Source organism: Nerophis ophidion, linkage group LG06 (assembly GCF_033978795.1).
Source record: "Nerophis ophidion isolate RoL-2023_Sa linkage group LG06, RoL_Noph_v1.0, whole genome shotgun sequence".
Taxonomy (NCBI): domain Eukaryota; kingdom Metazoa; phylum Chordata; class Actinopteri; order Syngnathiformes; family Syngnathidae; genus Nerophis; species Nerophis ophidion.
In genome coordinates, this window is record NC_084616.1 from 22,787,676 (window position 1) to 22,815,277 (window position 27,602).

Genomic DNA, 27,602 nt, shown 5'->3' on the forward strand with positions numbered 1-27,602 from the left:
CTGAATTATTGTCACCAACAAAATAACTGCCATCCATCCATCCATTTTCTACAGCCTATTTCCTTTGGGGTCGGAGGGGTGCTGGTGCCCATCTCAGCTACAATCGGGCGGTGGTGTAAACCCTGGACAAGTCGCTATCTCATCGCATGTCCAACACAAATAGACAACATTCACACTCACGTTCACACACTAGGGCCAATTTAGTGTTGCCAATCAACCTATCCCCAGGTGCATGTCTTTGGAAGTGGGAGGAAGCCGGAGTACCCGGAGGGAACCCACGCATTCACGGGGAGGACATGCAAACTCCACACAGAAAGATCCCGAGCCTGGGATTGAACCCTGACTACTTCAGGACCCTCGTATTGTGAGGCAGACGCACTAACCCCTCTGCCACCGTGAAGCCCACAACTGCCATACCACTTCAAATTAAAGACAGTATACCGTATTTCCTTTAATAGCCGCCAGGGCGCTAATTAATTTAAAACCTCTTCTCACTCCTGCGCTTATTCAAAGCATGCGGTAAATGTAAGCAGGCGCTAATAATTTTCAAACCTCTTCTCACCCCTGCGCTTACCAATGACATGCAGTAAAAAATTGAGTGTGATAAAAAATAAATAATAAAAAATTATTCTACGTCCGCGGCCCGGTGGTTGGGGACCACTGCTTTACAGCATGTCAACGCGCCTACTTTTACACCATGATTGCTGCGTGCCGGTCGGATGCATGCATTTCACTGCTTGTTATACGAGATTGCAATGCATACTTGGCCACAGCCATATCTTTTACACTGATGTTTATGATATAAACAACTGTAAAACTCTTACTAATATGCGCCACACTCTGTGAACCCTCACCAAGCACATTTCTGGAGAGCATTGGCTCTGTGGCACATTAAAAACGCAGCATAGGGATTACCCATAATGGCGTGTATCTGTGACTCTTGGATATAATATACACACGCGCCCCCAACCCCGCCCACCTCAACCAACGCATGGGGAGTCTGGGGGTTTGGTGTCCGCGGGTGTATGGACGGTGTAGCCAGGAGTCGTGGATGCATTGCATTGTGGGTAGGTGTTGTGTTGCGTTTGTGGTGTGTTGCAGGGCATATGTTCTCCAGAAATGTGTTTGGTGTGGGTTCACAGAGTGTGGCGCATATTATTAAGAGTTGAAGTTGTTTTATATCACAACCATTAGTGTGATCTGTATGGCTGTGGAACAAGAGCCCTGGTTTACACACTATTAAAGCAAGAAAACTCCTCCGCCGTTTTGAATTGATGGCAGGGGAAGGATCACTAGTGATGTCACAAATATGACCTAGCGGTAAAAGTAAGCATGCGCTTATTAATTTGGGGAGCGAGTTTTGACCGGTCATAAGTTAAAGCAGGCGCAAATTACATGCCCAGCGGCTATTCAAGGAAATATGGTAAGTCCATTGCAGATGGTTAGCAATAAATAGGTTAGTGTTTTTCACAACTACCATTGTTCTGACTCATTTTATCAAACCTTTTAGAACATTGGACACTACAAAATAAAAGTTCCTGCTGTTATCGTGTCGGTTCATACTCAAGGCTCCAATACAGTGGTTCTTAACCTGGAATCGCTCAAACCCTAGGGGTTTGGTGAGTCGGCCTCAGGGGTTCGGTGACACACCCAACACATCGTGTGAATAAAAACTTCTCCCTAGCGGCGCATTACAGAAACCCCCAAACAATGTTACCTCTAATGTTCCATCTGATTTGCAGATGTGTAATTTGTTGTGAGTTCATGTGTTGGTTTTGTTCTTTGAACAAGGGGATGTTCATGCACAGTTCATTTTATGCACCAATAACAAAACTTTGCCTTGAATTTAAAACCATTATTTTTTTATTTTTCTCTAAGGAAGGGTTTGGTTAATGAGCATATGAAATTTGAGGGGTTCGGTACCTCCAATAAGTTTAAGAACCACTGCTCCAATATCATTAGTGGTGAAAAATGATGGCCATATTACTCCTGAATACTTAACGTCTTCAGTCACCTCTTTATGGACACATTTATGGTCATGTTGGCCCCTAAATCTATATATGGTTATGTTGGCCCCTGAACTGAGTCTTAGGTCCATTGAAAGTGTGACCATGCAGTAATCAATCATAACTCACTTATTAATTATTGCTGACTAGGAGTTATTATGGAGAGACAGCAGCTTCCAGGATCATGTCAGAGGCGTCAATTCCGTGGGTCCTCCGGGGCCCGAGCACCCACGTGGGATTGATGGCAAATTCTTTCTCACCACCAAGCACACACTAAGCACCCACTGACAGAAATGTAGATCGTCGCTTATGGCTACAGTACATACCTGCAGAGTGGAAAGGGGCGTGTCTTTCTCCAAAACCTTTGCTGGGGGGAGGAGTCGCACACGTCAAGTTCCCTGCACATTTGGTGAGTGTCGATATTTGACTGTCATCACTATGCACGCAGGCTGCTCTCTGTGGGGCATCCAGTTGGTGGCCACCGGCGTGCAGCTGGGGAACTCCTTCTTCCTGACCGTGCTGCCCATGGTGCTGAGGGAGCGCCACATGGCGGCCACCAACTCCACGCAGACGGAGGACGGCTGGCGGGTCTCCGTGTCGGGCTTCTTCGTGACCTACAGGGTCCTGAGTCAGCTAGTCCCCGTCCTGCCGGGCCTCTTGCTGGCGTGGCTGGGCGACGCGGGCTGGAGGAGGAGCCTGGTGGTGGTCCCCCTGCTGGGCCTGTTGCTGTCCAGGCTGGCAATGCTGCTCATGCTGGTTCTGGACTGGCCTCTGCAGGTGTTGTGGGTGGAGGTGGTGCTCACTGGACTGTGTGGAGGTTCCACTGTGTTCTGCAGCGGCATCATGACCCTCTTGTCTTTGAGCTCTGCAGGACAGGACCGCTCCAAACTCTTGATGAGAGTGGAGCTCATCAGTGGACTGTCTGGTGTGGTCGGCTGCATGACAGCTGGACATTTGTACGACGTCTGTGGTCCCACCCTCAGACCAGGAGTCCTAATCCTCATGCTGTGTTTGCTGCTTCACGCCCTCTGCTTGTTCTACATCCTCTTATTCCTGCAGGTGACTTTATTCACTTCACTAATCACCACTTGCATCTTAACAGTCAAAAAATGAAGACAGGTATTGGTTTTTTTTGCACTAATGCACTGCAAAAAAACGTCAGCTTTCCCAGCAAAAAACAGTCGCCAAAATATTTCTGTAAAATTAAAAGTGGTGCCGTTATTAAATTTACAATAATGCACTGTAAAGAAATTAGACTTCACGCTGAGATTTTTTGCCAGAATTTTACTATAACATTTTTAAATGTGCCATTATTAAATTACAATAATGCACTGTGAAGAAAAAATGTCAGTAGAATTCACGTCAAAAACATTTTGCCCAGAATTTTACTGCAAAATCAGAAGTTCTGCCTTTATTAAATTTACAATAATGCGCTGTAAAAAAGTCAGATTTCACGTCAAAATATTTTTGCCAGAATTTTTACGTAAAAATAAAAAACGTTCTGTTTTTAAATTTACATTAATAATGAAAAAAAGTCGCCAAAATTTAGAATTGTGCAATCTAAAAAATAAAAATTGTCTGCTTTCCTGGTAAAAAAAACGGTTGTCAGAATTTTACTGTAATATTAAAATTTGTGCCGTTATTTCATTTACAATAATACGCTGTAATAAAAATGTCAGTAGATTTTTGATGTTTAAAAAAATAACCAGAATTTTACTGTAAAACTGAAAGTTGTGCTATTGTTAAATATACAGTAACGCACTAGAAAAAAACATTTTTACAGTATAAAATAACTGTCACCTCTTGTCGCTAAAAATAACAGTAGTGCTGTTTTTCCATTACAGTAATACGCTGTTAAATCAGTTGCAAAAATTGTCCTGTAAAATGTTTTTAAATTTCCAGTTTTTAAAAAAGTTTGTAGATTTTACAATAGTAAACTGGCAACTCTTTTGCCAGAATTTTACTGTAAAAAATAAAGATGGTGCTGTTATTATAATACATTTACAAGTAATTCACTATTAAAAAAAAAGTACAAAATTCAAAATGTTTTTTGCCATAATTTTACAGTTTGTATTAACAGTGGTGCTGTTAATACATTTTACAGTAATGCACTGTAAAAACAACCAAAGTAGATTTTACAGCACAGTCCCTCCCCATACATACACACAAATGTACTGTTAAAATATGAAAACTTTTTTTTTTTTTTTTTTTTTTTTTTTTACAGTAAATCACTGTAAAAACGCCCTAAAATCTTAACGGTAAAAAAACCTTGTAGCTCAGTTGCCAAAGACTTACCGTAGAAATACCAGTGGTAGTGTTTCTACATTTATGGTAATACACTGAGAAAAAGTCAGTAGAGTTTACAGTAGAAAAGTAGCAGCTGAGCCCAGTGTAGGGATTTTTTACTTCTGATGATATTTTTGGCTGTTATTTTAAGTTAAGTTAAAGTACCAATAATTTTCACACACACATTAGCGTAGTGAAGATTTGTCTTCTGCATCTGACCCATCCCCTGGGAGGTAAGGAGAGCAATGAGCAGCAGCAGTAGCCACCCCCGGTAATCATTTTGGTGATTTAACCCCCATTTCCAACCCCTGATGTTGAGTGTCAAGCAGTGAGGTAATGGGCCCCATTTTAATAGTCTTTAGTGCAGGGGTCACCAACCTTTTTGAAACCAAGAGCTACTTCTTGGGTACTGATTAATGCGAAAGACTACCAGTTTGATACACACTTAAATAAATTGCCAGAAAAAGCCAATTTACCTTTAATAAATAAATCTATATATATTTTTTAAAAATGGGTATTTCTGTCTGTCATTCCGTCGTATTTTTTTTTTTCCTTTTACGGTAGGTTTTTCGTAGAGAATAAATGATGAAAAAAACACTTAATACAACGGTTTAAAAGAGGAGAAAACAGGAAAAAAAAATTCATTTTGAAACATAGTTTATCTTCAATTTCGACTCTTTAAAATTCAAAATTCAACCGAAAAAAAGAAGAGAAAAACTAGCTAATTCGAATCTTTTTGAAAAAATTAAAAAAATAATTTATGGAACATCATTAGTAATTTTTCCTGATTAAGATTAATTTTAGAATTTTGATGACATGTTTTGAATCGGTTAAAATCCAATCTGCACTTTGTTAGAATATATAACAAATTGGACCAAGCTATATTTCTAACAAAGACAAATCCTTGTTTCTTCTAGATTTTCCAGAACAATTTTTTTTAAAAGAAATTCAAAATACTTTGAAACAAGATTTAAATTTGATTCTACAGATTTTCTAGATTTGCTGGAATAAATTTTTAGAATTTTAGTCATAAGTTTGAAGAAATATTTCACACGTCGAAAAAACACAACCTAAAATGAAGAATTAAATTAAAATGTATTTATTATTCTTTACAATAAAAAAAAATACTTGAACATTGATTTAAATTGTCAGGAAAGAAGGGAAGGAATTTAAAAGGTATGTGTTAAAAAATCCTAAAATCATTTTTAAGGTTGTATTTTTTCTCTAAAATTGTCTTTCTGAAAGTTATAAGAAGCAAAGTCAAAAAATAAATGAATTCATTTAAACAAGTGAAGACCAAGTCTTTAAAATATTTTCTTGGATTTTCAAATTCTATTTGAGTTTTGTCTCTCTTAGAATTAAAAATGTCGAGCAAAGCGAGATCAGCTTGCTAGTAAATAAAAAAAATAGAGGCAGCTCACTGGTAAGTGCTGCTATTTGAGCTATTTTTAGAACAGGCCTGCGGGCTACTCATCTGGTCCTTACGGGCTACCTGGTGCCCGCGGGCACCGTGTTGGTGACTCGGCCGGGGTTTTTCAATCACGACCTACCAATCTCAGGCCGGCAGACACTATGACCACAAGGCCACTGAATAAGTCTTTTTTCAGGTGTAATGAAAGGCGCCAACAAAAAAAAAGTATTATTATTCTTAATAGCAGCTAATCCTCCATAAGTGTATTGTATAAACAACAGCGATAGTGTTTGTCCATTTACAGTAATTGGGACTAAAAACTAGCATGAATTTTACAGTAAACCTTTGACTTTGTCGGTATTTGTTTTACTGTGCAGACTATATTTGTTGACAGTGTACTGCTTGTGTAACAATGATGACTTTCAGTGACACAACATTTCCATCAACACAAAGACACTCCCTAACAAAAACATGCACCTAATGATGCTGCTGTACATACAGTATCAACACACCACGTCACAACCTTGCTTCTTGTGGCAACACCACACAAAAATTGCATGTGATATAATCTGCGATACAAGCGGTCCTTCAGCGTATTTACTTGTGTGTGATATCATGTGTGGTACGAGCAATCCTGCCGCGTGTTTACTTGTGTGTGATATCATGTGCGATACAGGCAGTCCTGCAGAGTGTTTACTTGTTCAAAGCTGGACAGCCAGTTAACATCTAAATGTTGCTATTTTCTCCTATTGTACTAAAATCAGTTACAAAAAGTGAACATGCCAGGCTATAGGTTACTAGGAGCTAACAGCTACACAACAGCTAAGCACACAACAGCACAGAAACTAGACATAAGTAATCATCATTGAACAATAAAACAGCACATTTGCCAATATAAACAAGTATCAAATAATATTACTTACACATAGAAAGTCTCCAAGGCCGAAGCGAATTAGAAAGTATCCAGTAACAAACGTGTCTGCATCATTCAACTTACTGCCTCGTGAGCTTAACTTCATGAATAATTGTGACCACTTGGTGTCGCTAAAAACCCAACAGGTGTCAAAACGATGTTTTAAAGGCCTACTGAAACCCACTACCACCGACCACGCAGTCTGATAGTTTATATATCAATGATGAAATCTCAACATTGCAACACATGCCAATACGGCCTTTTTAGTTTACTAAATTGCAATTTTAAATTTCGCGCAAAGTATCCTGTTGAAAACATCGCGGTATGATGACATGTGACATCACGGATTGTAGCGGACATTCCAGCCCCGATCCCAGCTATAAATCGTCTGCTTTAATCGCATGATTACACAGTATTCTGGACATCTGTGTTGCTGAATCTTTTGCAATTTGTTCAATTAATAATGGAGACGTCAAAGAAGAAAGATGTAGGTGGGAAGAGGTGTATTGCGGTTGCCTTTAGCAACACAAACACAGCCGGTGTTTCCTTGTTTACATTCCCGAAAGATGACGGTGAAGCTTTACAAAGGAACAGAGCGGTCAAGCGAACATGGTTCCCTACCACATGTCAACAGCAGGTTTCGGTGAGAAAATGGTGCTAATAAGTCGGAGACCTTGCGTCGTTCCTTGTGCACCTGTCAAAGAGGCTACTGCGGACTCTATCGCCTACTCCAACCGGCCGCCCCCGAACGTGGGATGCTTTCACCGTGGAGGAGGGGAAAAAAAAAAAATCTCAGCCTGGCCCCAACGGCTGCCTTTGCTTCGCCTCGTCGAGAAATGTGGCTTCCCTTAGAGACACTGGCGTTCACCACACCCGTGACTTTCACTAAAACGCTAAAACACTAGTAACACAATAAGCAGATAAGGGATTTTCCAGAATTATCCTAGTAAATTTGTCTAATAACATCTGAATTGCCCTGCTGTCTAGTTTTTTTTTTAAACTTTTTTTTTTTCTTAGTCTTTCACTCTCACTTTCCTCATCCACGAATCTTTTATCCTCGCTCAAATTAATGGGGAAATCGGCGCTTTCTCAGTCCGAATCGCTCTCGCTGCTGTTGGCCATGATTGTAAACAATGTGAGGATGTGAGGAGCTCTACAACCCGTGACGTCACGCGCACATCGTCTGCTACTTCCAGTACAGGCAAGGCTTTTTTATTAGCGACCAAAAGTTGCAAACTTTATCGTCGATGTGTTCTACTTTTAGCAAAAATATGGCAATATCGCGAAATGATCAAGTATGACACATAGAATGGTTCTGCTATCCCCGTTTAAATAAGAACATCTCATTTCAGTAGGCCTTTAAGGGCATAGGAAGTGTTTAAAAATGTGTGGAGAGTTTTTAAAGGCGTTAAATGCATTTAATACTCAAATATGTCAAAAAATAAATAGTGTCTCAACTTTTCATCATACACGGGTGGTCCAGGGGGAACACTGTACCTGTACCAAATTAGCTAAGAAAGATAGCGAGCTAAAAGTTAGGATGCATCTAGTACCAAAGTATATAACTGTAAGGTGTATACTTGCGAAATAAGCTAAGAAAAAGCTGACATGCAAACAGTTAGCATGCGTCTCGTACCAAAGTATGAGTCTGAGGTGTCTACTGGTAAAGTTAGAGCAGACATGCTAACAAATGGCATTCGTCTAGTACCAAAGTATATAAATCTGAGGTGTGTAACTGCAAAATTAGCTAAGGAAAAGTTTACATGCTAACGGTTAGCATGCGTCAAGTATCAAACTATTTGACTTAGTGCTTACCTTCAAAATGAGCTAATGTCAGCATGATAAATGATAAATGGGTTGTACTTGTATAGCGCTTTTCTACCTTCAAGGTACTCAAAGCGCTTTGACATTACTTCCACATTTACCCATTCACACACTGACGGAGGGAGCTGCCATGCAAGGCGCCAACCAGCACCCATCAGGAGCAAGGGTGAAGTGTCTTGCTCAGGACACAACGGACGTGACGAGGTTGGTACTAGGTGGGATTTGAACCAGGGACCCTCGGGTTGCGCACGGCCACTCTTCCACTGCGCCACACCGTCCCTGATGAAGTGCTAACTTTAGTATGCTAGCAATTGACCCAACATTATTAGCATGTATTAAAGCAGGGGTCACCAACACGGTGCCCGCGGGCATCAGGTAGCCCGTAAGGACCAGATGAGTAGCCCGCTGGCCTGTTCTAAAAATAGCTCAAATAGCAGCACTTACCAGTGAGCTGCCTCTATTTTTTAAATGTTATTTATTTACTCGCAAGCTGGTCTCTCTTTGCTCTACATTTTTAATTCTAAGAGAGTCAAAACTCAAATAGAATTTGAAAATATTTTAAAGACTTGGTTTTCACTTGTTTAAATAAATTCATTTATTTGTTTTACTTTGCTTCTTATAACTTTCAGAAAGACAATTTTAGAGAAAAAATACAACTTTAAAAATTATTTTAGGATTTTTAAACACATGTACCTTTTTACCTTTTAAATTCCTTCCTCTTCTTTCCTGACAATTTAAATCAATGTTCAAGTATTTTTAATTTTTTATTGTAAAGAATAATAAATACATTTTCATTTAATTCTTTATTTTAGCTTCTGTTTTTTCAATGAAGAATATTTGTGAAATATTTCTTCAAATTTATGATTAAAATAAAATAAAAAAAATTCTGGCCAATCTAGAAAATCTCTAGAATCAAATTTAAATCTTATTTTGAAGTCTTTTGAATTTCTTTTAAAATTTTTGTTCTGGAAAATATAGAAGAAATAATGATTTGTCTTTGTTAGAAATATAGCTTGGTCCAATTTGTTTTATATTATAACAAAGTGCAGATTGGATTTTAACCTATTTAAAACATGTCATCAAAATTCTAAAATTAATTTTAATCCGGAAAAATTACTAATAATGTTCCATAAATTCTTTTTTAAACTTTTTCAGAAAGATTTGAATTAGCTAGTTTTTCTATTCATTTTTTTCGGTTGAATTTTGAATTTTAAAGAGTCGAAATTGAAGATAAACTTTGTTTCAAAATTTAATTTTCTTTTTTTTTTCGTGTTTTCTTTACTTTTAAACCGTTAAATTAAGTATTTTTTCATCATTCATTCTCTCCAAAAAACCTTCCGCTAAGGAAAAAAATGTACAACGGAATGACAGACAGAAATACCCATTTTTTAATAAATTTGCTCAATTTATTAAAGGTAAATTGAGCAAATTGGCTATTTCTGGCAATTTATTTAAGTGTGTATCAAACAGGTAGCCTTCGCATTAATCTGTACCCAAGAAGTAGCTCTTGGTTTCAAAAAGGTTGGTGACCCCTGTGTTATAGTATAATACAGCATTATAGCATGTTAAAGTGCTAACTTTAGCATGCTAGCATTTGTCCCAACTTTAGTAAAGAGTATTCCCATATACATACTACGTGATAAAACTGCATCATGAGCATGATGTCATGCATTATTGTGGCCACTAGCTGTCACCAAACAAGCAATTACAACTCCATTTCAACTTAAAGACAGCTAAGGTCTTTTCCAAACGATCAATAATAAATAGCTAAGTGTTTGTCATACCTATCATTGTTCTCGGTTTACTCGATCAAACCTTCTCTAACGTTACACACTATAAAATAATACACGTATGTATGATTCCTGCTGATATCGCATCAGATTAATAGCGATATCGACCAGTACCAGCCTGCTCAGTGGCCTTGTGGTTAGAGTGTCCGCCCTGAGATCGGTAGGTTGTGAGTTCAAACTCCGGCCGAGTCATACCAAAGACTATAAAAAATGGGACCCATTACCTCCCTACTTGGCACTCAAGGTTTGGAATTGGAGGGTTAAATCACGGAAAAAATTCCTAAGCGTGGCCACCACTCCTGCCCACTGTTCCCCTCACCTCCCAGGGGGTGAACATGGAGATGGGTCGAATGCAGAGAGTAATTTCACCGCACCTAATGTGTGCGTGTATGTGTGTGACACTCATTGGTCATTTTATTTAAGTTTTACTTCAGACTTCAATAGCGGTATAGAATAGAATGGAATTTATCATCATTATATTTGCATATAACGAGATTAAGGACTCCAACTTAAGGTGCAGTAGAGAAAAAAATATGGGGTAAAAATAAATAACACGAGGTAATAAAGGAAAACCTAACAATTGAAATAAACAGACTACTATCCAATAAAAATAATAAACAATCCTGTACAATATACAAAACACTATTGAAATATGAGAAGTAGACAAAGTTGTATCGGGACTCGGCTGGTAGGTGCTGCAACCCATGGAAGTGTGTTCCACACAGGTGGGAGAGTGGCATGACAAGGAGCTCGAGCCCACGCTGAACAGGAGCAGCCCATCAACACGTCCACACAAAGTCGTAGACATCGCACTTCTGTGGGTGGCAGGAATGGTCTACAACGCCGTGGACTCCTCCACCAGAAACATCCTGGTCCTGTTCCAGCTGATGGACCCCCTCCACTGGAACGTGACCCAGGTAGCAATATCTTATCAATATTAAAATTTGTTCCCTTGCTGAACCAGAAAGTCTGGTCACAGTCCATGATCTGTGATGCTTGCCGACCTTGTGTGAGACTTCAGGCACGCACGTGTCTTCTTGCAGCCCATCCCAGTCACGACAATGCAGTCAGCAGCTTTTACTGCCTGCTCACTTTCCAGTCAAGGGCATCACTTTTTTACAACCACCGATTTATGATATCGGTGCACCACCTGTCGGGATGGGTACAGAATTTGGTAGTTTTATTGGTGACGACCAAATTACGTCGATACAACAGACCCCAACTTAAACAAGTTGAAAAACTTATTCGGGTGTTACCATTTAGTGGCATTTTCATATGTTGTTTTTCCACCAAAAGTTCAGGAACTTTAAAGAGGAAATGCATTTTTTTTTGGGAATGTTGCCTATTCACAATCATAATTGACAAGAAGACATTCTAACATATATCAAATTGGCTTGTTCTAGGTGGCTAGCAATGCAGCTAATGGTAGCAACCGATTCTACCTCTGAATCACTTTCAAAAGGCTTTCAAAAACCATCAACAATACCTCATTTACTTTCTGTAACCTGTATAATAACCATTGTTCTGAAAATGACTTCAAAAAAGTTATAATAATTGGTTACTCTGCCAAAAAAGTAGTTGTATTCCATCCTACGTGGCTGTGTCCGTGACGTAAACAAGTTGACAGAAAGTCAACATAAGATCCCAAGGGAAAGGAAGAAAGAGTCCAGGTCTTGTCGGGACGGCGTGGCAAAGTTGGGAGAGTCGCCGTGCCAGCAATCTGAGGGTTACTGGTTCAATCCCCACCTTCTACCATCCTAGTCATGTCCATTGTGTCCTTGGGCAAGACACTTCTCCTTTGCTCCATGATGGGTCCTGGTTAGCGCCTTGCATGGTAGCTCCCGCCATCAGTGTGTGAATGTGTGTGTGAATGTGGAAGTATTGTCATAGCGTTTTGGGTTCCTTAAAAAGGGGTAGAAAGGCGCTCTACAAGTACAACCATTTACCATTTTATCTTTAAGAAGCTTAAGTGGTTTTCACAGAGAATGCACTTTTCTTTCCTCTTGTCTAATTGGTAATTTCTTTGTTTCTCTTTTCCTTGTTTCCCTCTCTTTTTTTAGTTTTCTTCTCTTTTTTGTAAAACTGTTTAAAGAGACACACAATATATGTCAAACACTACTAAGTAACAACATTTCCATAAATGTTTGCTGCTTAACATGTTTTCACACATACACACACATCCCATACAATAGCATGTAAACAGTGCTCATAAACGTATGTAAATAGTACATAGCCCATGTAACATTCAAAATGTCAGGAAGTGTTGGTGACGAACCCCAAGACGCAGAGACGGCAGGCTTGGTGCAGGAAAACATAATTTAAAGTCCAAAATAAGAACAAAAGCACAAACCAAAAACCAGGAACAGCCAAACTGGAAACAGGAACTAGTAAACAGAAAAACTGGAAGCGGCTAACGGCTAACAGGATATAGCTAACAGGAAAACAAGGAGCTAGGAGACAGGAAACTGCAAATAGCTATCAAGTACAGCTTACCGTAGACAGTGACAATGACAATACTCAAGCCCTGACTGGAGGTCAAAGCAGGTTTAAATAGCAGCCGGATGATTGTCACCAGGTGTGGCCAGGTGCCAATCAGCCGCAGCTCAGGGGAAACAGCACTCAGGGAGAAAAGCAGTAAACAACCAAAATAAGAGCGCTGACAGGAAATAAAGAAAAACAGAGAAAAACCAAAACATAACTAAACTGTCAGTGACAAACCTGACAGTAGCCCCCCTTCCAATAACGGATACTAGACGTTCTAGAACCCCCCCCGCCCCCGAAAAAAAACACACAAACAAAAAAACAGTCCAAATTTACGGGAGGGCGGAGGGAGGACAAGGCGGTGGTCCGCCAGGCCAAGTGTCCGCAATCCCACGGGGAAGAGTCCATTAGCGACGGCGAGTTGAGCATTGCCGCCATTGGCGAGGTGGTCGACCATGGAAAGACCACATCCATGGCCGACAAGGGGTACGCATGCTGGTGCCTACTGGCAACCAGCACGTCAGGCCAGCTGCATGTCGCGTAGGCGACGATGCTGGAGACAATGGCAAAGTCGTGGGCCGGCCCGCCGGTGGCGAGGAAGCTGGCGACGACGTAGCACGGCCCGCCGAGTAAGAGGAAGCTGATGTCGTCGGCGTGGGCGTAGCCAGAGACGAGGAAGACGAGGTCGTCGGCGTGGGCGGAGCCAGAGACGAAGAAGACAAGGTTGGGGCCTTGGGCGGAGTCAAAAGAGTAGGCGGCTCGTCTGCCGGTGTGGGCGGAGTCAAAAGAGCAGGCGGCTCGTCTGCTGGCATGGGAGGGCCCACTGGAGTTGGTGGCGTCTGCAGGCCCACCGGAGTTGATGAGGGCGTCTGCAGGCCCACCGAAGAGGATGGCGGCGTCCGCAGGCCCACCATAGAGGATGGCGGCGTCTGCAGGCCCACCGGAGAGGATGGCGGCGTCTGCTGGCCCACCGGAGAGGATGGGGCCGTCTGCTGGAGACCCACTGGGGTGAAATGTAGCTCAGGGCCGGATCCCAGACGTCCGAGAAACCAACACAGGACAGGGATGGGTGGGAGAGGGCTTGAAATGAGGCCAAACTTTTCTTCAATTTAGCCATCATTGCCAGAATCCTGTCAAGACTCTCCGTCATCGAAATCTCCGCGGGGTTCGTATTAGGCTGGAGTATTCTGTCACGAGGTGTTGGTGACGAACTCAAAATGCAGAGACGGCAGGCTTGGTGCAGGAAAACATCATTTGAAGTCCAAAATAACAAAAAAACACAAACCAGAAACCACGAACAGCCAAACTGGAAACAGGAATCAGCAAACAGAAAAACTGGAAACAGCTAACGGCTAACAGGATATGGCTAACAGGAAAATAAGAAACAAAGAGCTAGCAGACAGCAAACTGCATGCAAATAGCTATCAGGAACAGTTTACCGCAAACAGCGACAATGACAATACTCCAGCCCTGACTGGAGGGCAAAGCAGGTTTAAATTGCAGCCGGCTGATTGACACCAGGTGTGGCCAGGTGCCAGTAAGAGGATAAACAGAGGGTTAGCAGCGCTCAGGGAGAAAAGCAGGAAACAACCAAAATAAGAGCGCTGACAGGAAATAAAGAGAAACAGAGGAAAAACCAAAACATGACAAAACTGTCAGTGACAAACCTGACACAAAAGCTACACATGAACAAGATTTACATATGAAATGGTTGCAAACAACATTAAATACTATTACTGAAAATGAGAGACACAAACAATGCACCCTCCCTTAGAGGAGTGAGTTAGCAAGCAAATAAGCTACATGCTAAGTAGCAACAAGCTAAAGCAGGATAACAAGCTATCGTAGCACAGTACTATTTCTACATTTACACGTGCACACAATGTCTTCATGTCACTCATAAAAGAGTCACAGGATTTACAATGTTTCCAAAGCACTTCGTTGGAAGAAACAACAAACTTGGAGCGCTGAAACATGTAAAAACGTCTCGTGTGTAAACGAGTGAGCGTCTTGTTTGTCGCCGGAAGACTATTGGATACAAGAGAATGGAGCACCTGGCCTTCAAAAATAAAGGTCCCTTCTCATTACCTGACAATGTTACGTCACACTCCCCGCCTGGTATAAATACTATGCCACTATTTCGAACTGCAGTAGGAACATACTTCATACAAATTACAGATACTTAACTTCGTCTGTAGCATTAGCTTCTAAGAGAAGGACTGTCTCAGAGACAGGCCTCAGAAAAGTCTTTGCCGATCCAGATCTTGTGACCTTGAGTTATATCTTCTTGACCTTCCTGTCCTGGTCGGGGAAAGTCTTTGTGACGAGAGCCAGGGGCCACTCATTCCTCTTAGCTTGATTGTCTTTGAACAACAAGAGGTTGCCCTCCTTCAGTGAGGGAAGGTATTCATACTCCATCTGTGCCAAAAGGTGTCCTCCACTGCTGGCGGTAGAGATCCTTGTTTTGGAACGTTCCAGGAGGGGAAGAGAACATGCACAACTTCTGCGTCAATAGCGAATCAGGGGTCAGAAGGAAAGGAGATTCTGGGTCTGAAGAGATAGGTGTGAGTGGTCTGGTGTTAATGATCGCTGTTACTTCTGCCATTAACGTAGACAACACTTTTATGAGTGAGGTTTGATCGGCTGGTTTCTTGAAAATTCATCGGAGAGAATCCAATCCTGCGTTCCCATGCTCTCCTCATCTGGGAGGATTTGAGGCGGGTTGAAAAACCATCTACAACCTTCCTCACCCAAATACTCCCTAACATTGGGCTCTTGGGGATCTGTAATGACCATGTGCAGTCGGAAGGAATCTGCTTTGAGGGCCCTCTCAGTGCAAAAAATCAACGTAAAGCATTTTGAAACTTGATGTTTCCATCGATTCGATGAGTTCTTTGTGCACTGTGGGTGTCCTCATGCACGTAAAGAGCACTGCCCACCTCTTGCTTTCAGCTTGACCTCCACGGGATCGTCTCTTCGTGACAGACCAGGGACCGAACACTTCAAGTCCCACATGGGTTAAAGATGGCTCTGTGCACAGATGGTCAGGGGGAAGATCCGCCATTTTCTGTTCAGCTGTCCTTCCGCAAAGTTTGTTGCAAACCACACATTTGCGGAGAATACTGTTGATGCACCGTTTGGCCCCAACATTCAGTATCCTGCTGTACGGATGGATCCTTCTGTGAAGACACAACCCTGATGTTTGACCTTTTGGTGATAGTGTCTCACGAGGAGCTTTCCCAATTTGCTTGTGGGCTGGAATGATAATAGGAAACTGCTCACCAATGTCCAGTGTGGCATGCTTGAGCTTAAGTCATTTTTCATCCATGTAAGGGTGCAACTTTCTTAGGGGACTGTCTTTTGGAATGTTTTTCCCAGCAACCAAGCAGTCGAGTTCAGCTCTGTAATTCTATTTTTTCACATAACTAATTATGAGAGTCTCTGCTTTTGATAGTTGTTGAGCTGTACAGGGTTTAGTGATATCGCCGGTTGTGACTGATGCTCTTTTACATTCCAGCCTGTTGGTTATGGAAGCGATAGCCTGTACTAGTGACTTCCATGTGGAAATTCGCCCAAACCGATGACATCCCAGATTAGAGTGAGGAATGGAAAGTGCTGTACCATGGGAACGTACCTCGCTGTCAGTGTCTGGGTCGACGAGTTTGTGATGTTCCATTTTAGAGCTGGGAACTTCATCAGGCAGGTACAAATAGGTGGATCCTGTGAGCCATGTAGTGTTCTTAAGCTCCGTTGCAGTGACTGTTAGTGTAGCATGATCTGCTGGGTTTTGAGCTGTGTGGACGTCGTACCACAGATCTGGTTTGGTTGACCTTCTAATTCGCTGCACCCTGAAGTTTTCTCTTCTGTGCGGTAGACAAAGTGGTAGGTGAGTACGCTCTAGGAATCTTTCCACATCTTCGGTGAGTGGCGTCCCAGTCAAGGGCTTCGTTGCAAGTCAGTTCTCGGAGTAGAAACTTCTCTGGACTGACGACTGGAGCTACAAGACAGAGAGGGTCGAACAGGCTGTTCACTACTGTTAGAGCACCTCTACGGGTGTAGGGCTTCTCTGTAGCTATTGTTCGGTAGGTGAAGATGTCATGTTTTAGCTCCCAAACTGCGACAAGCTAAAACAGGAGGACAAGCTATCGTCGCAAGGTACTATTTCTACAATTAGACGCACACACAACGTCTTCATGTCACTCATAAAACAGACACAGGACTTACAGACAATGTTTCCAAAGCACTTTGTGGGAAGAAACAACAAACATGAGCGCTGAAACACGTAAATACGTCTCGTGTGTAAACGAGTGAGCGTCTGTCGCGCGGAGACTACTGGAAACAAGAGGAGGAGCAACTCGCCTTCAAAATAAAGGTCCCTTCTCATTACCTGATAATGTTCGTCACAAATTGAATTATAAATGGAATTACTCTGTAATAAATTTAATTAATTACTAGTGAGACCACGAAGGTCCTGAGCAGTCCTGGGTTCAATCCCGGGCTCGGGATCTTTTATTTATTATTTCATGTTTTGTTTGTACACATTTAGCTTGACAGCATATGTAAATTAGTTGCTCAGTGGGGTACTTGCGGCATGTATCATAATCAGTATTGTAGTGACTCAATCCATAGACAATTGTCTGTTTGGTCCAGCTGGCCGGGAACATTGTTATGAAATGTTATTTTCCAGTTGATTTGGGTAATCACTCCATTTATGTTGACCTAGCTTGGTTCCAAGTTTCACACATAAGTGTCCTTGTCTCTCATAAGGACTGTGAACGATAGGCACATTTCCAATAAAAGTGCACTTCCAGACCTTGTTCACACTGCAGCATTTGCTGCTCAAGCCCTAATTAGTGATTTAAGAACACCACAGCACTCTCTGTCCTTGGAGAGCCATCCCCATCGCACTTCAGGAAATAAAAATGGCTATAAAAGTGTCTTATCTCTGACAAGAAATAGACCAATGCAGAGAAGCCGAAGCAACACTTACAAGCACTTAGACTTTAATTGTAGTTTAAACAGGAGACTACAGTATTTTATAAGCCACACTCACTAAATTTCAGATTTTTATTCATATATTAGCCGCATAGGACTATGAGCCACATATATATGTTGTGAAATTAGTTATTTACACATAAATATTTTGTAATTTATTATTTACATAGCTTAATTGTTTCTAAAAAGGTATCTGTCACACGGCAGTAAAACGGCTAATCAAACAAAACAGAAGTCATCATCATGGATCCACTAGCTGCGCATGCTTGCACTCCAAACAGCTAAACACTCAATAATTCCACGGTGACCTTTTAGTGAATTTACTGAGGAATTACATTGCATTAAAACAGGAAGTATGTTCTTACCCCCGCACCACCTGCTCTGAGTGAACTTGTCCAAAAGGTGGCGCCATAGCACGAACAATTATGCATTTCAGTGTTTCTGCTTGTGTTGAATAAAAACTATTCAACACAAAACGTTATGGCCGCTAGTGAAGAAAAATCCATAAATTAGTTGCACCGTTTTATAGGCCAGAGGCTTCAAAGTGTAGGAAAAACGAATCGGTTTATAGTACAAAAATGTAAATTCACCCATAACAGACAGATTTCCGCAAACAAATGAAGAAAAGGAAACAGTGGATAATTTTTTTCTAAGCCAGCAGGTATTTTTCTTTGGTTCTGACTGAAAATTGATGCAGAGAAACACGTGTAAAGAATTTGGTAGTCACAATCCTGAAAAAAGCAGGTCGAGATGTATTTTTTGCGAGTTAGTATCAAAGTATAGATACTTATGACAAACCTAGTGCATGGCAAAAACAAGCAAACAGCCGCAGTGGAATTGAGATTGTTGAGAAAGACGATGATCCATAAGTGCAGGCAGTCCCCCAAATAGTTGAAATCCAGAATATCAAAGCACAAAGAAGCAAGAAATGCCAAAAATGAGTCTATGATGACAAGCAACAAAGAGCGAGAGAGGAGACAAAAGCAGACAAAGATGAGTCACACTGAGGTGTGGCGCAGGAGAAAAACAAAAAAGAAAGATCTTTGATTGCTATTGTGTGAACAAAAGACTTCAAGCGGGACATGGAAGATAAAGTCAACAACACATTGTTGCTTGGTATGTTGTCATGTGGACCCTTGTGACCCCTGCAGGTGGGCTATGGAAATGCGTCCGGCTTCCTTGTGACGCTCTCGAGCTTCCTGAGTACTGTGATTTTATCTCGATGGTTCAACGATCGCACGCTCATCACCTTAGGCCTCGTCTCCAACGCAGCCGGCATGCTTCTCATGGCCTTCGTCACCACCACGTACACTTTCTTCTTGGGTAAGTCCTTCACAACGTCATCTTTGTGGACGTACAATAAGTTCATAAGTTAACAATCTGACAGTAGAAGCACAGAAGTCTGAGGTCACCATTCCATCTTTTAATAATACTTTTCTGACCTAAACAGCAAAGATCTCTGCCATGGCTAAAATGTTAACATAATTAAAAATTGTATACCGTATTCCCTTGAATTGCAGCCGGGGCGCTAATTAATTTAAAACCTCTTCTCACTCCTGCGCTTACCAAAGGCATGCGGTAAAAGTAAGCATGCGCTAATTATTTTAAAACCTCGTCTCACTCCGGCACTTACCAAAGGTATGCAGTACAAATTCGAGTGTGATGTAAGCTTGGACCTTAAATCCTACTGAATAGCTCTTAATCATCTTCCCTTTATGCGATTTCAAATTACAGGTATTGAAATCAGCCTCCTCCATTTTGAAAATGATGACAGGGGAAGTGTCACTCGTGATGTCACAAGTTTGACCAGGCGGTAATAGTAAGCATGCGCTAATTATTTTGGGAAGCGAGTTTGACCCGGCAGTAATTCAAGGCAGGTGCATACTATATGCCCTGCGGCAATTCGAGGAAATACGGTATGTTAGTTAGGTATAGGACTTAGTACCAGATACGATACTTTTTTTGGCACTGATTTGCGTAAAATCTAACAATCCCATGTTACGGCATCTGCGTTGCGCGTGACGTTGCTATTGGTTGCCGACTTCGCACTTTGCGATCACTCCAGCAGCACTGAGAGTGGAGTCAGCCAAACCACCTCTGGGTAATGTTGCAATTTTCAATGCCAACAAATAAATTGACTGAAAAAGCGCTCCAACGTAGTTAAAGTAAGGCTCTGTTTTTTTTTGTTTTTTTTAAATAGGCTAGCTTGATGCAAATATGTATTGGCTTTGCTATTGACATGCTACAGATTAGCACTAGTGATTTTACATGGTGATTTCAACACCTCCAAAGATGTGACTAAAAACTACAACCAAGATGCACGTTACAGACAACAACAAAAGACAAAAAAACACACCTTAAACTGCGCACTACTACTGTCTAACGTCTTGGACTTGCAACTAATACACAGCTAACTATGTCGTACTTGCAAATGTGATACTAAAACAAAACGTAACAAATGGACAGCACTTATCATTGTAAGTTTTGAAATTGTTGCAGTAAAAAATTAGATTTCTATCATCAAAAACCAAATAATATTTATTAACACACACACAAGTTTTGAAAATTGGTACCGTTCAGTATCGATATTGATTCCCAGGTACCGTGAAATTGTACTGTATTAGTTCAAATACCAATCCCTTGTTATTTGGGCTACTTCCTGGTTCATGGAAGAGGTTCATGCTGTAATTTTCCCTTTTTTAACCTACATTTGACTTTGTTTAATCTACTTTTCAATGTATCTTACCTTATAGAATTGTTTTCAATCGTTAATAAGACCATTTTCAAGTTTTTAACACTATTGACATGGGACTGAACATCTTCCTTCCTTCTACCATATTGACCTACCTTTGACAGTGTAAGACAGTGGTTCTCAACATTTTTTCAGGGATGTACCCCGTGTGAATATTTTTTTAATTCAAGTACCCCCTAATCAGAGCAAAGCATTTTTGGTTGAAAAAAAGAGATAAAGAAGTAAAATACCGCACTATGTCATCAGTTTCTGATTTATTAAATTGTATAACAGTGTAAAATATTGCTCATTTGTAGTGGTCTTTCTTCAACTATTTGGAAAAAAATATATAAAAATAACTAAAAACTGGTTGAAAAATAAATAAGTGATTCAATTATAAATAAAGATTTCTACACATAGAAGTAATCATCAACTTAAAGTGCCCTCTTTGGAGATAGTAATAGAGATCCATGTGGATTCATGAACTTTGTTCTAAACATTTCTTCAGAAAAAAAGAAATCAATATTTATGGAACATGGAACATTATGGAACACAAAGATTGTTTCATTCCTGCTGGGTTTCTTTCACATCCAGTCCGACATACCGTAACTACTCGAATAGAAAATCCCACAAACTAGTTTGTGTTGTTTGTTTTGGAAACTTTTGTTTGCCTTTTTTTTTAATGCGCACGTGCACATTCCTCCGGGTTTGTATACAGAAAGACTTTGTGTGGCTTTCCTACGAAAAAATGACTCCAGAACACGTGGTAGACTGAAAACATGTCCAGATTTATGAATGTTGGCCTGCAAGACACAGAGCACATTTCTTATTTACATTCCAATTCATGTGGATTTTAACCACACCCAGTATAAATATGCAAATCGTATTTAAATGAGCCCAACATCTGGGGAGACCTAAAGACCATTCCCAGCAGGCACAAGACATTGAAACAATGTCTAGAACTTGTTGAAATAAGTCCTGACGTTAAGCAATACAAACATAACATTGAAACAACATGCTTTTAAACGTTTATTCAATGTCAGGTTGTGACGTTGACTTGACCATTAAATTTTGGTCATTTCCCAACCAATATTCTACGACACAAATACAACGTTGAAACAACATGCTTTTTAACAGCGTTTTTCAATTTCAGGTTGTGACGTTGATTTGACCATTGATTTTCGGCCATTTTTCAGCCAATATATTACAACATAAATACAACGTTCAACCAACATGATTTTTAACAACGTTTAATCAATGTGTGGGTTCTGACGTTTCGATTTGACCGTAGATATTTGGTCATTTCCCAATCAACAACGTGGATCTAATGCATACTTGCCAACCCTCCCGGATTTTCCGGGAGACTCCCGAAATTCAGCGCCTCTCTCGAAAACCTCCCGGGACAAATTTTCTCCCGAAATTCAGGCGAAGCTGCAGGCCACGCCCCCTCCAGCTCCATGCGGACCTGACTCAGCAATGTTGTGACCCTCTTAAACAGGACAATACTGCCATCTATTGTACATAGAATAGAATGGAATGTACTTTATTGATCCCTGGGGGAAATTCAGCCCTACAGTTCGGTCACAATAAACAATGATAATAATAAATAATATAATATATATAATATATTATATATATAATATATGAATAACATAAATATATTCTACATATATTCTACATTTAGGTGCAGTCAAGGAACATATGCATTAAGGAGTCTGTTCTGAAGCCCACTGTAATGAGACGTAACTTCATCACGTCGCCTGGTTAACAATTGACTCCAACTCAATATATTACACCGTCGACGAGCAAAATGAAGAAATACGCTTGCAAGTTCCAAAACGAATGGAAACAAGAATTTCAGTTTATCCAGGAGAGTTCAAAGGGGTAGGGGTATGTTGCCTGTAAATTTTGTAAAACAGACTTCTCCTTTGAACACGGCGGCCGAGCGGATATACTTAGTCATGAACATTTAGCGAAGCACAAAGCGTCCGCAGCGCAGCATCGTTCACGATCCAGTATTATGGGCCACCTCGCAAAATGGAGACCCGATAGTGTAACTTATGCTGAGACAAAGATGGCTATGCTGATAGCTGGAAGCGACATCCCGTTCTCATTTGCTGATGTCTACAACAAATCCGTGAAGGATATGCTCCCGGATTCAGAGTTCGCTCGCCATTACACAATCGGCAGAACAAAGGTTACTCAAATAGTGAAAGGTAAGTGTTGTTGTTTTTTTTAGTAACCAGCAAGCACAGTACAGTTAGTAGAACAACTGTGTTTTTATTACTGTGTATTTGATAGGTGCCGTCGGAAATTCAACTATTTCTTTTATTTATATATATATAATAAAATAAATATATATATAGCTAGAATTCACTGAAAGTCAAGTATTTCATACATATATATATAAATATATATATATATACATATACATATATATATATATATATATATATATATATATATATATATATATATATATATATATATATATATATATATATATGAAATACTCGAGTTGCCGAATTATACTCCTCCCCTCTTAACCACGCCCCGTCCCACCCCCGACCACTTCCCCCACCCTCCACCCACCACCTCCCGAAATCGGAGGTCTCAAGGTTGGCAAGTATGATCCAATGTTAGACATCAACCTTGTCTCGATTTACAAATACAAGTATTTGGCAATGTTGTTTAGATGTCAGTTTTAAAGGACATCTATGTATAATCAACATTGTTTCAAAGTCTTGTACCTGCTGGGTTGCACTCCTGATACAGCTCAATTTTGCCTTGATTTTGTGTCGAGCCTGCACACTCTTTGTACATGAGCATGGAGGGTAACATTTTATTGAAACATAGATGTTTAAATGTGTTGTTCATTAATTATCATACATAATTAAATACATACGTGTGTTGTTATATGTGCCATCTATTTATTTGTTTAATGTAAAGGTACATTTATAATTACCTAATTATTTACTGAAATATTTAATAAAAAAGGTTTTAATTCTTTCATGGTTCAAATAAAAATTTTATGATTTTACTAATTATTTAAAAATGTAATCAATTTCATGATTTTAATAATGTATGATTTTGTGAACATGTGTGTCATATTGACTTATTTCATCCGTCAAACTTAGCCATCAAAGTTTGTGGGTGGGTCCTAATACCTGATTGGTTACTTCCACTTGTCTATTGTAATTAATTGTCATCAATAACTGATTACATTACTAAATGTACTGAGCAACACGTGTTTTTAATTCTAATTGATCAATGACACATTTAGGTAAGTAAATAAAGTTGTGTTTCTGTATTTGACAAATGCATAAAGATAATGTCTAATGTCAGGATGTTGTCTTTAGCTCGCGCGTTGACACTCTTCTCTCTGATGCCCGTCGCCCTCATCTCATCTCTGCTATCCCAGCAGGTGCACGTTTCTTCATATAGTGAGTACAGTAAATATGTCAATATTGTGTGGTACTTCTTCATATGGTGACTACTGTAAATATGTCAATTTTGTGTAACACATCAATCAATCAATCAATCAATGTTTGCTTATATAGCCCTAAATCACTAGTGTCTCAAAGGGCTGCACAAACCACCACGACATCCTCGGTAGGCCCACATAAGGGCAATTATGCTCTATAGCCCGCAGACTTTTTTTGGGCTTTGGGAATCACTAATAAGCCGGAGTCCTTTGAACGCAGATTTCTTGCCGGGACATATGGTACAATACAATCGGCAAGATAAGATGGAGCTAGACCGTGTAGTATTTTATACGTAAGTAGTAAAACCTTAAAGTCACATCTTAAGTGCACAGGAAGCCAGTGCAGGTGAGCCAGTACAGGCGTAATGTGATCAAACTTTCTTGTTCTTGTCAAAAGTCTAGCAGCCGCATTTTGTACCAACTGTAATCTTTTAATGCTAGACATGGGGAGACCCGAAAATAATACGTTACAGTAGTCGAGGCGAGACGTAACAAACGCATGGATAATGATCTCAGCGTCTTTAGTGGACAGAATGGAGCGAATTTTAGCGATATTACGGAGATGAAAGAAGGCCGTTTTAGTAACGCTTTTAATGTGTGCCTCAAAGGAGAGAGTTGGGTCGAAGATAATACCCAGATTCTTTACCGTGTCGCCTTGTTTAATTGTTTGGTTGTCAAATGTTAGAGTTGTATTATTAAATAGAGTTCGGTGTCTAGCAGGACCGATAATCAGCATTTCCGTTTTTTTGGCGTTGAGTTGCAAAAAGTTAGCGGACATCCATTGTTTAATTTCATTAAGACACGCCTCCAGCTGACTACAATCCGGCGTGTTGGTCAGCTTTAGGGGCATGTAGAGTTGGGTGTCATCAGCATAACAGTGAAAGCTAATACCGTATTTGCGTATGATGTCACCTAGCGGCAGCATGTAGATGCTGAAGAGTGCAGGGCCAAGGACCGAACCCTGGGGAACTCCACACGTTACCTTAACGTAGTCCGAGGTCACATTGTTATGGGAGACACACTGCATCCTATCAGTAAGATAAGAGTTAAACCAAGACAGGGCTAAGTCTGACATACCAATTCGTGTTTTGATACGTTCTAATAAAATATTATGATCGACGGTATCGAAAGCAGCGCTAAGATCGAGGAGCAGCAACATAGATGACGCATCAGAATCCATCGTTAGCAATAGATCATTAGTCATTTTTGCGAGGGCTGTCTCCGTGGAGTGATTTGCCCTGAAACCGGATTGAAAGGTTTCACATAGCTTGTTAGACGCTAAGTGTTCATTTAACTGCTCCGCAACAATTTTTTCAAGGATTTTTGAAATAAAGGGAAGGTGAGACACCGGTCGGTAATTTACCATGAGGTCAGGATCGAGGTTAGGTCTTTTAAGAAGAGGATGAATAACCGCTTTTTTGAATGCTAGGGGAACAGTGCCCGAGGAGAGTGATAAGTTTATAATATTTAGCACTGATGGACCTAATAATACAAAGAGCTCCTTGATCAGTTTCCCAGGAAGAGGGTCAAGTAAACATGTTGTCTGTTTTATTCCATTTACACGTTGTAACAATTCCTCTAATGTTATTTCCTCAAAACGAGAGAAACTATTTTGGAGGGCAGTATCCGCCGTATATACAATCGTGTCAGTGTTAATAGAACCCCGTTGTAGCTGGGACGCATTGTCTTTAATCTCCTTTCTAATGACTTCAATTTTCTTACTAAAGAATTGCATAAAGTCATCAGCTGAGTGGGTTGAGCTACTGGAAGGAGTCCCTTGTTGGGTTAGCGATGCTACCGTACTAAACAAAAATTTAGGATCGTTTTTATTACGGTGGATGAGATTTGAGTAATATTTAGCTTTAGCTAAGGTAAGCATGTGTTTATAAGTTATTAAACCATCACTCCATGCTTGATGGTGCACCTCAAGTTTAGTCGTGCGCCATTTGCGTTCCAGCTTTCTACATAATAATTTCTGAGCTCTAGTTTCTTCTGTAAACCACGGGGTGCGCTTTTTTGGAGCCTTTTTTAACTTTAGCGGTGCTATGTTATCAATGGTTTCGCGCAGGGCGTCGTTAAAGTTGTTAGTGAGGTTATCAATAGAGCCCACATACTTTGGGAATGGTGCCATTACCGAGGGCAGTAGGTCAGCAAGAGTTGTCGTTGTAGCTGTATTAATGTTGCGGCTGCTATAGCAGTTATTATTATTATTAGTTTGACGAACATGCGTCTGAACCTCGAATTTTATAAGGTAATGATCAGACAATACTTTAGTATACGGGAGTATCGTAACTTTGGAAACGGTGATGCCCCTGACAAGCACTAGGTCTATCGTATTACCGTTGCGATGCGTGGGTTCATTTATTATTTGTGTGAGACCACAGCTATCAATTACAGTCTGGAGCGCTACGCACGGTGGGTCCGATGGGGTATTCATATGGATATTAAAGTCCCCCATTATGATTATATTATCGGCGTGTGTCACTAGATCAGCAACGAACTCTGAGAATTCATTAATAAAGTCCGAATAGGGCCCTGGGGGGCGGTAGATAACAGCCAGGTGTAGAGGCAGCGGTGTGACAGACCTCATAGTAAGCACCTCAAACGATTTATATTTATTATTTATGTTAGGACTAAGGTTAAAGTTTTCGTTGTATATTAGTGCAACCCCCCCACCCCTTTTGAGCGGACGGGCAATATGCGCATGTGTAAAGTTAGGAGGACATGCCTCATTTAGCGCAAAAAAGTCGTTTGATTTAAGCCAGGTTTCGCTGAGACCGATGACGTTAAGATTGTTGTCTCTGATAATATCATTAACTAACAACGTTTTAGGAGACAATGATCTTATGTTTAAAAAACCTATATTATAGGTAGTGGGCTGTTTTAGGGAGTTTTTGATCAAATTATCCGTAGTAGCAATATTAATAATGTTGTGTTTATTATGCCCGGTGCATTTAGTATAGTTACGACCATATCTAGGAATTGATACGACAGGAATTTTCCGATTGTTTGATTGTTGCTTTGATAAACTGCACGCATCATGGTTAGCCACCTCAGTAACGGGGATTTTCCGATTGTTTGTTTGTTGCTTTGATAAACTGCACGCATCATAGTTAGCCACCTCAGTAACGGGGATTTTCCGATTGTTTGTTTGTTGCTTTGATAAACTGCACGCATCATAGTTAGCCACCTCAGTAAAACACATGTCCAACTCTGAAACACTCAAAGCAGAAAAAACTTGTTCTAATTTAACTGACTCCTTACCCAGACCAGTAGTCTCGCATTTTCCATCTAAATCCGTCTTCGGGATGGAGGAAAGTGGTGTTCTGTGGGGATTAGCCTTCTGCTTTGTTTTTAGCCCCGCTCGGCATCCGCGTTTCCGATCACACCGCTGGCGTCTGCTCCGTAGACGGCCCCCGCTGCTACTAGACTCCCCTGCTTCACAGGCCGCTGGATGTAGCCGCCGATGTATTCCCATGCTAGTTAGCAAGTCTAGCACGCAAGTGTCTATCGGTCCAAAACGGCCCGATGTGTCCACATCCAGAAGTGTCTGGCGGTCGTACGTGATCACGGAGTGACCACGATGTGAGCCAGCCATAAAGTTTGTGGAATTGTCCGGTATTTCTGCCAAATGTTTCATCTTTAGCAGGAGCTCCGCAATGTTGCAGCCCGTGAGTACAG

General features: G+C 40.7%; 1 protein-coding gene across 2 annotated transcripts in view; it reads left to right on the forward strand.

Moving 5' to 3' along the window:
* The first annotated feature begins 853 nt into the window (after window positions 1-853).
* LOC133554400 (solute carrier family 46 member 2) overlaps window positions 854-27,602 on the forward strand; it is a 39,510-nt gene continuing 12,761 nt past the window's right edge. For both annotated transcript variants that reach the window (XM_061903111.1, XM_061903110.1), the window contains exons 1-4: window positions 854-3,065; window positions 10,956-11,147; window positions 18,858-19,029; window positions 23,797-23,880. In XM_061903111.1, the coding sequence (XP_061759095.1) occupies window positions 2,316-3,065; window positions 10,956-11,147; window positions 18,858-19,029; window positions 23,797-23,880 (1,198 nt within the window). In that variant the 5' untranslated portion in view covers window positions 854-2,315. The remainder of the gene's footprint in view (window positions 3,066-10,955; window positions 11,148-18,857; window positions 19,030-23,796; window positions 23,881-27,602) is intronic.